This window comes from Brugia malayi, assembly GCF_000002995.4.
Source record: "Brugia malayi strain FR3 genome assembly, contig: Bm_v4_Chr1_scaffold_001, whole genome shotgun sequence".
NCBI lineage: Eukaryota > Metazoa > Nematoda > Chromadorea > Rhabditida > Onchocercidae > Brugia > Brugia malayi.
Window position 1 is genome coordinate 11,576,981 of NW_025062475.1, and position 12,257 is coordinate 11,589,237.

Consider the following 12,257-nt stretch of genomic DNA (forward strand, 5'->3'; position numbering starts at 1 on the left):
TTTTATTACTGTGCAAATTCTACAGAAGTCTCGATATATCATTATCATTTAAATTCGCAATATTAAATCATCATTCAGCTTAATTCAAATATTACATAGTTCTAGAAATTCCGTTCAGCAATGATGCTTTTGCAAAGAATTATAGTAGTTATGCAATTGACTAAACCGCTCCTAATTAATAGTCTATCACAGAGACCATCATTCTGCAGCCCGGTGGACAAATCAATGAAGATTTCAAAAATTCTACATTTATAGAAAGCAAAAAAAGAAAGACAGATATATTGTAGTCGCAATCATTGTTCTAAGTAACAATGTATCTTCAGTAGTATTTTTAAATCAATAAGTAATCTGAAATATAAGTTAAAAGGAGTTTGAACATAATGTCCGTACTCACATATTTGAATTGAATCGTTTTTTTACAAATTTTTCCATAAAAAGCTTCGTTAGGGATATATAGACCAGAATATGGGAAAAATCTCAATTAAGCCAAAAATACATCAACCATTTTCCACTGAGTTATGCAAAATATTTTTCGAGAATATACATGCAAGTTTTTCATCAAACTGAACAAAAACAGAACTTCGCTATACAACTGTCAGTTCATTCTACATCATATTCGATTTCGAATATGATGAATGAAAAAACTACGCTATGTAGTCTCATAGCACAGATATGTGGAAACTGTTAACAGAAATTGAATAATATTTTCTTAAACAAGGGACAAAAATATAAATAGCTACGAAAGATGATCACTTATAATCTACACATAAACTATAGATTAATTTATGGTAGCGGGTGAACAGGATGGTTATAAAGTAATGCTTCTTGCATCATTGCTCGAGCTTTATCTTCAGTTTCTTTGTACATATTTCGTTTCTTCTGAAAAAAAAAAAAATGTTTGTTTAGATCAAAAAGTAGCATTACTAATTTCCACTAGTGCTATATTTTCTTTCACTTTGAATGAATCTATAAAAAAAGTGTCTAGAAATTTCAGTAACAATTTAGTTTAAAAAATATCAAATTGTTTGCAGTCCCAGCAGACCAATGTTTTTTCCAGACAAAAGCATGAGCAAATAAGATATTGCTTGCCTCAATTTCAGCTTCTAGTTTATCTCTCAAGCAAATCAAATTCTGCTCATTATTAAACATAACTGGTTGCAAATGGCCGGCAATATCATCAGATGGAATGCCACTTGGTCGCCATCCTGAAATCATGATTTTTATTTAATTCTTCATAAATGTTACAAAGAGACACGAAAGAAATAAAGAATATGCAATTCAGATAAGCTATATTCAGTTAAAATTACCGACTTATAAGCTTTTCTCTATTAATTATATTTCGGACAGGCGTCTTAATCATGTCTGAGAACAGATATCAAAACATAGATCTCAAAGAAAGCATTTATTTTCTTAAAAAAATCATCTTCACCTACTGATTAATACATATAGAAATCATTACCTATATCTTCCTTTGATGATTCTTTAATAAGATTTTTCAGTTTGATCATTCCTTCAAGGACCTAGATAACATATGTAAATTAGGTGTGAAATTACAGGAATTATAATTGTTAACATGAAATCGCAATATAAATGATAGAATTATTCGAGCATTATTTCAGAAAGAGGATCATGAATCTAGATGCTAATATTTTATAGTTTTGATAGACCTTATTCTGATTTTACTAGTATTTTGAAAAGCAAGTTTATCGTATTAGACTTACCTCATCGTTATGAATCACCTGACTAACACCATTTAACACCGATTCCTGTAGTTGATCTTTTGCAGTTGCCAAGATTTCTTCCATTTTGTCAGGAGTAATCTGCAATTGTTAAAGATAATAAAAGTATTACAAAAAGAATAAAATGAAAATTTTTTAAAATGACTTTAAAAAAAAGATAATAAATATAGCTAAAATGTGAATGCTTCAGATTAATCTAGGGCTAATTTTATCGTTTATTATTCCATGACAAAAAGAGAGAAAAATTGATTAGTAAACTGGAAATATAAACTATATAATGGCAGTACTTATAATATTTTATTTTTTATTAAAAATAGTTGAGATTAGTTCAAAACCGAAAGCAACGGTTCATGAAATTTATACAATAAACAATAAATTTTTGGCTTTAAAAGAAATACCAACATGCAACTGGGATATTTTTTAAGGGATAAAGTTATTTTTAATGGGATTTTTAAGGGGATAAAAATTAATCTTTTCTATTTTTATATCTAATATTTTTTTTTTAAAAAAAAAAAGAGAGAAACCGTTTTCTTTGTCGTCCTATGAATAACCTTTATACATTTGTCCGTTGCAATCGCTTCTGCTACTAGTTTCTTTAAAACTCCATTTACTGCAGCATATAACGATTCAGTAGACATAATAAAGAAAAAATTATCCTGAAAGAGAAAAAAATATTTTACTAGAAATTTTATAAAAATACCGCAACAAATTTAGCGTCTATCTAAAAATACATAATATCAACAAGAAATATTATGAAATAATAATTATGTGATAGCTGTAAGTGGCATCAACGTGATATACGTGAGAAATTTTTAGTAGTATGCAAGTGGCATCAACGTGATATATGTGAGAAATATTTTAGTTAGCATGTAAGTGGCATCAACGTGATATACGTGAGAAATATTTCAGTAGCATGCAAGTGGCATCAACGTGATATACGTGAGAAATGTTTCAGTAGCATGCAAGTGGCATCAACGTGATATACGTGAGAAATATTTCAGTAGCATGCAAGTGGCATCAACGTGATATACGTAAGAAATATTTCAGTAGCATGCAAGTGGCATCAACGTGATATACGTGAGAAATATTTCAGTAGCATGCAAGTGGCATCAACGTGATATACGTGAGAAATATTTCAGTAGCATGCAAGTGGCATCAACGTGATATACGTGAGAAATATTTCAGTAGCATGCAAGTGGCATCAACGTGATATACGTGAGAAACATGAAACATTTTAGTATTCATTACGTAATGTCACAGCGCGTTAAGCAAAATTTGCTGAGGAAATATATTATACATGTGACATTAACACATGAAATGGTACATGCGCATTTGGTCAATTTAGAAACAAATAAATTCAAATTATTACTAAGCGCGCTTTTTCTGATGTATTGCAGCGGAAAGGTATCAGCGGGAGAGAGGATGACAGGGAAGGACTAGTGGGTGGGTATTACTGGAAAGGTCAAAAGGTTAATGATAAATGGGTATGATATTAAGAGGTAAAGTGATTTAGTGAGTCAAAAAAAGAAGGAGCAATGCTAAAAGTGATGAAAAATGAAAGAAAGTTATTCTAAAATGAAGAGAGGGAAAAGAATGATAAGAAAGGATATTATCACAGTGAGGTGATAAGGAAGGGAAAATTTTTATAAAAGCTTACATCTAATATTGAAAACGAGTTTTTCTTTACCATTACTATCATTGTCATTATTATCATAGAAATATTATTATTGATGCTAATTCGAAGCGATGGAATAAATTATAAGAATAACAATATTAGATTTACTTCCTCAATGCTAATTTTTATGTAAATTATATAAGATAAATATCACATATTAGTTTAAAATAGTATTTTGAATTGAAATTTCAGCGAATCATTTTGATATCCTTTCTTATCTAATTACATCATCAAAATTTAATCAGAAATTCATACAAAAAAAGTATAACAACAATCTAATATTTCTATTCATTATTAGTAATAACTTCAATTTTTAATTATTTGATTGATTTGCATAATACAAATTCATTTGCATTTTTTTATTTACGTGATACTTATACATAATCTTTTATTTTGCATTTGTATAATTCCATTTAATTAACGCAATAGACGTGTATAATCCCATTTAATTGTATAATTGCATTTGTATAATTCCATTTAATTAACGCAAAACGCTTATTTACGTTTATGTTTACGTAATATTTGCTTCGTATTTATTTTTGCAATTACTTAGGCATTGTATTGGTGAGAGAATGCTGAAAATGGCATTGTGTGATGGATGGATGGATGAATGAATTTACTTAACACTCATTGATTCCATGATGAGAAGAGTAAGGACGATGAAACAATGACAGTTGTAGAATATGGAAGGATGCGACAAATAGCAGAGACGATAGAATGACAAATTGATATGGGATAAAGCATGAAGTAAGCTAAAGAGTATACATAACTGCAATTATTTCTCTTTCTTTTTTTTTCTCTCTCTCCCTCTCTTTCTCTCCTCTTTGTTTCTCTCTTAATTCTCATTTCTCTTTCTCTTTCTGTGTGCATTTTTCTCGACTGATAAAGTTAATATGAAGTTATTCTTGTCACTTGTCACTAAGCTAAAGAAAGACACAGCAAAAGAAGGAAAACGAAAAAACTTGCTTTTGTCACTTCTCTTCAACACTTTTCCTCATTATTTATTATGTGTACAACAACGAAGCATTGCTCGTTCTATCTTTACTATCACTATTATTATCATTATTAATAGTAATAATAATAATAATAATATTATTATTATTATTTTGCTGTTATTATTATCATTATTATTATAAGTTTTATCAACACTGCATACTTATGTTACATTCAAATGGCCAATAAACGATCAGCGCAAGAAGTTATTGCACAAGAATTTGATAAGGTTTGTGACTTTTTTTACTTTATTTTAATGTTTCCTGTTAATTATTTGAATGAGATTTTTTGATGAGAATTAGGCAAATTTGCGAAATAGAAGCTTCTTCATATTTTTTAAAATGAAGTTTTTTTTCTTTTAAATACTGTTAACTTTACGAAAAAAATTTTTTGTGTGAAAGTTGTGGTCAATCATAAAATGGACAGAACAAATAATTTATTTATTGATTACAGCTTGACAGTGATGGTGATGGAATGATATCGCTGAACGAGATTCATCATTTGTTAAACGATAACTTTAATAGAAATCAAGTGAGTCTATTGTTATATGTTAGGTGCTTCAGTTATTATAAATGAAGCATCTAAGATATGAAAGCAATCTTATAAAATCACTATTATCTTTTCCACAGATTGAGTTAACTGGCCAACAAATTCGTCTACTTCTAAAAGAAGCTGATAGAAATCGCGATAATGTTCTTGATTTCAGTGAATTCTCACAGTTGGTTTGTTCTTCCTTATAATTGGCATTAGAAAGAAAAAACTCAAGAGTAGATCTCAAGAATAGGGTAAAGTTTGAAATAATGTATGTATATTATGTGAAAAAACAGGTAACATCAGCAGATGCACAGAAGAAAAAACTAAAAGTATTAATGTATTCGGTAGCTGATACAATTATTGCCAAGACTGATCGACCGATTGTGCATACTTATATTGATGAATACAATTGCATGCCTCCACCAATATTTGTATTATGTATCTCGATTTTACAGGTAATAATTTTATCATTAGAAAGACCTATTTCTGGGAGGAATAATTCATTCAAAGCTAGCTTATAAGTGAATGAAAATACTAAGGACGAAACAGTGTGGGTGGGTGCAAGAAAATGATGATACTTAAAGTTTTTCAAACTGACAGTTGTCAGTGTTTAGTTAAAAATGTACTGAAATGCGACACCGGTAAACTTTTGAAAAGTGTTACATTTAATATACAAAATAGCTACTATATTGTTATTTCCTGCAAAAGGTTTTTTTCTTGTTATGGTGAAGATTGCAGGTATCTACCTTTGTATATTATATGTATGGACGACAAGAGAATCCTTTTACTTATTGCGCTGGTTGTTGGGTTGATGGAACAATTGGACCATTTTTATTTGCACCATCTCTTCGTTATCAGGCTTGGCGATTCTTTAGCTACCAATTTATGCATCAAGGGTTTCAATTTTACTTTAATTTAGTAATGTTGATGTAAATAAAGAAACAGTGATTCTGAAAACGAGGTTCAAATTTCTTCAGTCATCAAATTCTAATGTCCACAAAAATGTTGATTTCAGGATTCTTCATCTATTACCTAATGTTATTTTCCAATTAGTAATTGGTGTACCACTGGAACTGGTCCATAAAATGTGGCGGATAGCAATTATCTATTTGTTGGCTGTTTGCTTAGGTAAAGCTCATCGATTCAGTGTCCTCTAAGTGATTTGACCATATATACGCATTCGTCGAATTATTACGTTTAATTCAATTGCTAATTAAGCTGTTGGTATTTCAAAAATTTGGTATTAGTGGCTTAATTTTATAAGACCAGTAAGTGAATCTGATGGGTGTTTTTCCTTTTCACAGCTTCTTTTAAATGCATTCTACAGTGGACTTAATTGTCTTTGATTTATTTTTAAATCGAATATGTTTTCATTAAATTAATTTTAATAATATAGGGGCACTATTGCAATATGCACTTGACCCATCCGTATATTTGGTTGGTTGTTCTGCTGGTGTTTATGCTTTACTGGGTGCTCATCTTTCAAATGTTATAGTCGTAAGTTCTTTTCTTACTTATTTCTGCGATCTTTATTTTAAGAAATTTCACAAGTTTTTTTTTTTTTCTTTTTTTTTTAATGGAAATCTAGCTGCGAAAAGTAAGTCAGAAGAGTCAGAAGAGTTGTAAATATAAGACTAATAATTTAGCTTGTATTTGATATTATTTATATCTCATGTCGTAGAAATGTATGTTGTGACATCAGGTAAAGCGAGCAGAAAATCCTAGCTATTCCTAAGGACATTCACTTTCAAAGTATATTAGAAATTCTTCAGTTAATTTGATTACAGAATTGGGCCGAAATGCCATTTCGGTTGGTTAGACTATTTATCATTTCTGCATACGTTTTTACTGATACAGCATCGACTGTTTATCGTCGTTTTCAAGTGAATGAATGCGATCGCGTATCGTACACTGCTCATATTGCTGGCGTTGTTACTGGTGTACTTATGGGTGTCGTCATTTTACATAATCTTAAGGTAAATGGCATAGTTTTATAAGAACAATAATTTAAATGTTGTAAACAAAATTGATTTATCCCATATTACAGATGACTATATTTTGATTTAATGTCTTTATCATAGCATCTTTCCTTCTTCATATTTATGCTTATAATTTAATTTGTACATCGGTTTGTTCAGATACATTTATTATAGAAAGGTAGAGAAGACAGCATTTAAAAAGTTAATATTCTATTTTTTTTCTGTAAAATAATATAAGTGCTAAATAAATGACAAATAATTTATCCCTTTACCTCTACTGCTTTTAACATTTTAACCTAATTAAACCAAATATATAATATAATAGATCTATCTGGACAAGTACAACTTGCTGCCGCTAATCTTTTTTTTATTCAGGTCTTATACTGGGAGCGAATACTTATGACCGTGTCACTTATATTATTTGGTACTATCTTTTTGTTACTAACAGCAATGGTTATTTTTGTGAGTCCGTTTTCGAAACCAATTTGGGATACAATACACTGCAAAAATGAACCAAATTTACTCGACAGTGATGACTTTTATACAGATTTTAAGGATTACTGATAAACGAGACACGAGATAACAGTAATGATATATATATATATATATATATATATATATATATATATATATATACAATGAAAGATCATTATGCTACTATAATATATAAAAGGCATATAAGTATTAGCGAATTTCTGATAATCTTATCTGCACCGGTAGAATGCTTGTGTGAAGTTTTTGAACGTATCTTATCTTTATCGCATTTTTCATACTAGTGGAAAAGAAAACTGAAAGATAGGCAGTGAAGAATCTACTTAAAAAATTCATTCCAACAAACATATATTATTTGTTTGGCAAATAATGATGACCAACTAATGACCAGCCAATCGAAAAATCAGAAAGTGATAAAACGTGTGCACGAACAGTTTGTTTTCTTAAACAAATAAAAATAGCGCTATGGAATAAATTGTCCTCATCTATTTTAACAAATGAAAGTAAGAAATTTAGAAGGAATGTTAGTATATAAAGAATAGCGAAATATTTCTGCATAGATTAAAAGTCAGACAGCGCTATTAAAACATTCCAATAATTGGAATGTTTTAACGCCACATGCTGACTTTTAATTTATTTCATTTTATTTTTTTTGAGAAAGTTCAATCTGTAAACATAACTATTTATTGTTTGAAATAGTAGTAACTATTTGTCCATTATCTGGTTCTTTTTCGAATAATTTTTTATTTCGTCTTTCAACTGTCATCCTAGCAGTCACTGTTTAAATATTTTTTCTGAACTGATGAAGGGAGTGAAATTCTGAAGGAAGCTTAAAATAAAGATGAAGCATAACAGACTTTAGACTTAATGGGAACCATAAATTCCAATTGAAGAACTGAAAAAGAAAAACTACTGTGATTGTATTCCTTATAAAATTCAACCAGAAACATCTTTTCTAGCAACAAGCATATGAAGCACTGGATATTTCTTAATATATTTTACAGCTTTTTCGTGAGTTACCATTGTAAAATCGTTACCATTTACCTAAAACACGTAGTAACACGTAGTACATTCATAAAGATTGTAATAGCTAGTAGTGAAGAGTACATTTTTACATTTCAATATGAAATTGTTAGTTTACAAATGAATAATATTTGATAAATAACATTAAGAAATTTTGTTGACAGTTCGAGTTATGATATGCAATGGTAATAATGAAGGCAGTGATCTGTATAATTAAGATGAATAATTTATTAGAATATCAGAATATTTCAATTAATGCCGATATATATTATTAAAAAGTACTTACTCTAAGTATTTTGTCATGTTGACGAAGTCCAGCACGTTCTGCTGGTGAATCAGGCTCAATTTGCGTGATGTAAATTCCCTACAAAAGAATAACAATTTTAATAATAAATTAACACTTTTATATGACATGAAAAATGAATGCAAATTTTCATTAAACTATAATAACAAGTAAGTGCTGAAGATAGTTACACTATCTGGATATGGATAATGTGCTCGGCTTGGATCCTGATCGATACCGCCACCAATTTTAAAACCTACACGAAGAACCTAAAAGCGCAAATGTGCATAATTGAAGTTCAAATCAGAATCAAAAATCGTTTATCTTTGATATAATCTGGCAGGAATTTCATTTATTCATTTAATTTGTGAAAAGAAAAAAATTTTTTTCAAAGAATAAGTAAACTATATAAATTGTGAGAGTAAAAAAAATTAGCACTACAAATTATAATTACAGAAAGTAAGAATTTAAGTAACTGACCTGTTGTCCATTCTCATCCACAAATTGTTCCTTATGAAGCTCTACAGCAATACTTAAGCATTCAATTGGTAAGCCAGCTACATGTCCATATGCGCTCATCTTATCATTTACCTATATAATAATCATATCATAGATTCATTTTATATTCAAGATAATGAACGTTAATCATTACTTTTAACTTTCATATGCATTATACAGTTTACAATTGAATGTTATCATTTCTCTTTTTTTTTAAAACTTCATAACTGATTAAAATAGTACTTCAACAAAACTTTCAAATATTTCTCAATGGAATAATCAATAACTATGTCAACAAACAGCTTAAAATATCAGTAAACAATCATACAGTATGAAGTTTTAGTCTATAAACATGACAATCAGTAGCGTTCATCTCTATTGATTATGATAATAATAGTGAGGATGATGATGATGATGATAATGATGACACATAATTATCAGTTTACATCATAATAAATCAATCAATACGTAACTTGAAACATTCACCCATGCATTTGAGAATATCGTCAATATAATGTGAAGGTCACATTCGATGATTCATAATATTATCATATCTTTTCCTCTTCTCACTTAGAGCTACTGATAAATATGATAAGATTGACTGTATGTCATAAGAACTACTCTATTCTTTATCCAAATACTTATCATTTACTCAATTAACAATAAAATAAATTTCATTACATTCAAACTTTCATTACTAACAATCACTTATATTTTACGCCTTCTCAATTTCTATACCACATCTATACATTCTCTAATATCTTCACAACGCATATCTCTCTAATATCTCCCCATCAGTTATACCATTTCCTATCACTCTCAATCACTAGTTAACACATCATTATATGATCTATCCGCGTATCAGTTTACAAACTTCAACAACATTTGCCATAATGACACAATGTCTGGTCGTCTCTCACAGCAACCCTATATTTTATCTACCATCGTTTCCCATTTCTCTTCTGGCGATACAGTATCTCGTCTTATCTCATTTTCAGTAATGCGTGAAATGATAGTGATATTTTTAAGTTAACGAAAAGTTCACACGTTTACACGTAAGTCTCTTTTTTTTTTTTTTCGTCGAATTATGCAAGTTTAATTGATTATTAAAAAAGCTTAGACAATTTTTATTGTGTGAAAGAATATTTGCGAGAATAACAATAATTTGTTTAAAATAAATTTTGCTAAATGAATAAATTTGTTGTTTTATTGTCAATCAAAATTAATTTGCTTTAACAATAAGCTCTTCACCGATATATCCATAATTGATAAATTTTGATGGAAATTTCCATAGTAATTTCCATGTAAGCGAATCACTATGAAATATTTCCAAAGCGATATATCGTCGTTTAATGCTACCTTCTTTATATTCTTTCACAATCTAAAAATTTTATTTTATTTTGTTTTTTTTTTTTTTTTTTCATTTTTAAAAATAACAAAAGAAAAACAAAAAGAAGAAAAACTAAATGATTAAATAGATAGATTGATGGCAAATATAAATACATTTATTATTTTTCAAAAATTGTTCATCCATTTTATCTGAAATATTTTTGAAATATTACCTCATTTAATGGTATTTTCATACAATTAGCAATTGTTGCTACAATAGGAGCGGAAATTTCACAATAGCTAATGCTATCTAAAGCTGTGGGTAAAATTTTTGCGACATTATTTAGCTCTGTGATACCCTAAAATATTAATTTTAATTAAATATCATAAAAATATAATTTAGAACATTTTAGTGATTAAAAGAAAATTACAATATTAGTTCTCTTTTTCTTTTCTTTTCCTTGTTTTTTTTTGTTATTTAAATTTAATAATTTATTAAAAATGAAACTTCAAATTACATTATTTTGAATTATGTTAAATTTTATTAAATCGGTACTTGAATTAGAAAAACTTTTTGATAATTATTTTACAATTCAAATATCTTTTCAGACAAATTTTAAACATTGAATTAAAAACTAGTAAAATGTCTAACTTCTTTTCGAATTATTCTTATCGTTATAAGAATAACTATAATTGCAATTGTAGATAATATCATATTTGCAATTACCGCAATAATCTGAGCTCGTACAATTATTCCATCTAACATTTTCAGCAATAAAAAAAAAAAAAAAAAAAAAAACGGAAGGAAAAAAATGATGAAAAAAGCGATGAAAAAAATGCAAAAAAACCTGACAGAATATTTATAAATTACAGAATGTAAATGTAAATTAATTTCAAAAATAATCAATATAAATTAAAATTATTATGTGTAAAATTTGCATATTTTATTATTGCTGAGAGAGTTAATTTGACTCATTTAATATGCTTACATCACTTTTTCTTTTCTTTTTACTTTTTCATTTTACATACTAAAATGAACAAATTATAGCATTAAAATTATATTTCATCTTTTTTTTCTTTTTTATAAATAATTTATTTTTAGTAGAATTTTTTCACTTATATTCTTATTATTTTTTAATAGCATATTTCATTTTATATAGGACTAATCGTTTAAATTATTGCAGAAAATTTTTAAAACTTTTTAATTGCTAATTTAGTTTATAATTAAATTCTTTTATTTTGCATTATAAAGATAATAAGGAAGTATTTTTTTATTTATTTTTCCCTTTTTTTTTTTTTTTTTTGGGATGGAGAGTGGGTATAGTTCAAATTTTACAGATAACATTAATACAAGCTAACAAATCATCTTTTCGTTTTGTAATCTTTTCAAAAAAACGAAAAAAAAAAAGAAAAAAATTTTTTTAATCAGTGATAATCATTCACATACTGATAAAATTTTTATGTGATATATTATTCATTGCATTTTATTATTGTTGAATCAAAATTAACGATCCATTACTTTCATTCCTTTCTTTCATTTTCTTTTTTTTTTCTTTTCTAGACAGAAATATCATCTATAGTTATCAGTTTAACAGTTAAATGCTATCGAATCGGCGAGATGCAATAATTTTTTTTTTTTTTTTTTGTTTTTTGATTTTAGTTAAATATTTTGAAATGCTGTGAAAAAAAAAAGGAAGAAACTATTGTTAATT

General features: G+C 27.8%; 4 protein-coding genes across 4 annotated transcripts; 1 reads left to right on the plus strand and 3 right to left on the minus strand.

Moving 5' to 3' along the window:
* Positions 1–783: 783 nt before the first annotated feature.
* Bm10037 (Uncharacterized protein) lies at positions 784–2,377 on the minus strand (the record flags this gene model as incomplete). The annotated part of the gene is made up of 5 exons (XM_043077530.1): positions 784–879; positions 1,060–1,205; positions 1,460–1,520; positions 1,722–1,820; positions 2,264–2,377. 5 exons carry the CDS (start codon positions 2,375–2,377, stop codon positions 784–786), a joined length of 516 nt encoding a protein of 171 aa, XP_042933464.1.
* Positions 2,378–4,585: 2,208 nt separating this feature from the next.
* On the plus strand, positions 4,586–7,484 carry Bma-rom-1 (Rhomboid family protein; the record flags this gene model as incomplete). The annotated part of the gene is made up of 9 exons (XM_001896693.1): positions 4,586–4,636; positions 4,861–4,938; positions 5,037–5,129; positions 5,235–5,396; positions 5,680–5,837; positions 5,957–6,069; positions 6,338–6,438; positions 6,729–6,917; positions 7,296–7,484. 9 exons carry the CDS (start codon positions 4,586–4,588, stop codon positions 7,482–7,484), a joined length of 1,134 nt encoding a protein of 377 aa, XP_001896728.1.
* Positions 7,485–8,348: 864 nt separating this feature from the next.
* On the minus strand, positions 8,349–9,297 carry Bm2783 (putative 13.5 kDa protein C45G9.7 in chromosome III, putative; the record flags this gene model as incomplete). The annotated part of the gene is made up of 4 exons (XM_001896694.2): positions 8,349–8,456; positions 8,722–8,799; positions 8,910–8,987; positions 9,199–9,297. The coding sequence occupies 4 exons, from the start codon at positions 9,295–9,297 to the stop codon at positions 8,349–8,351; spliced, it is 363 nt and encodes a 120-aa protein (XP_001896729.1).
* Positions 9,298–10,438: 1,141 nt separating this feature from the next.
* Bm10036 (Uncharacterized protein) lies at positions 10,439–11,311 on the minus strand (the record flags this gene model as incomplete). Its single annotated transcript, XM_043077531.1, has 3 exons — positions 10,439–10,597; positions 10,779–10,904; positions 11,198–11,311. 3 exons carry the CDS (start codon positions 11,309–11,311, stop codon positions 10,439–10,441), a joined length of 399 nt encoding a protein of 132 aa, XP_042933465.1.
* Between the last annotated feature and the right edge of the window lie 946 nt (positions 11,312–12,257).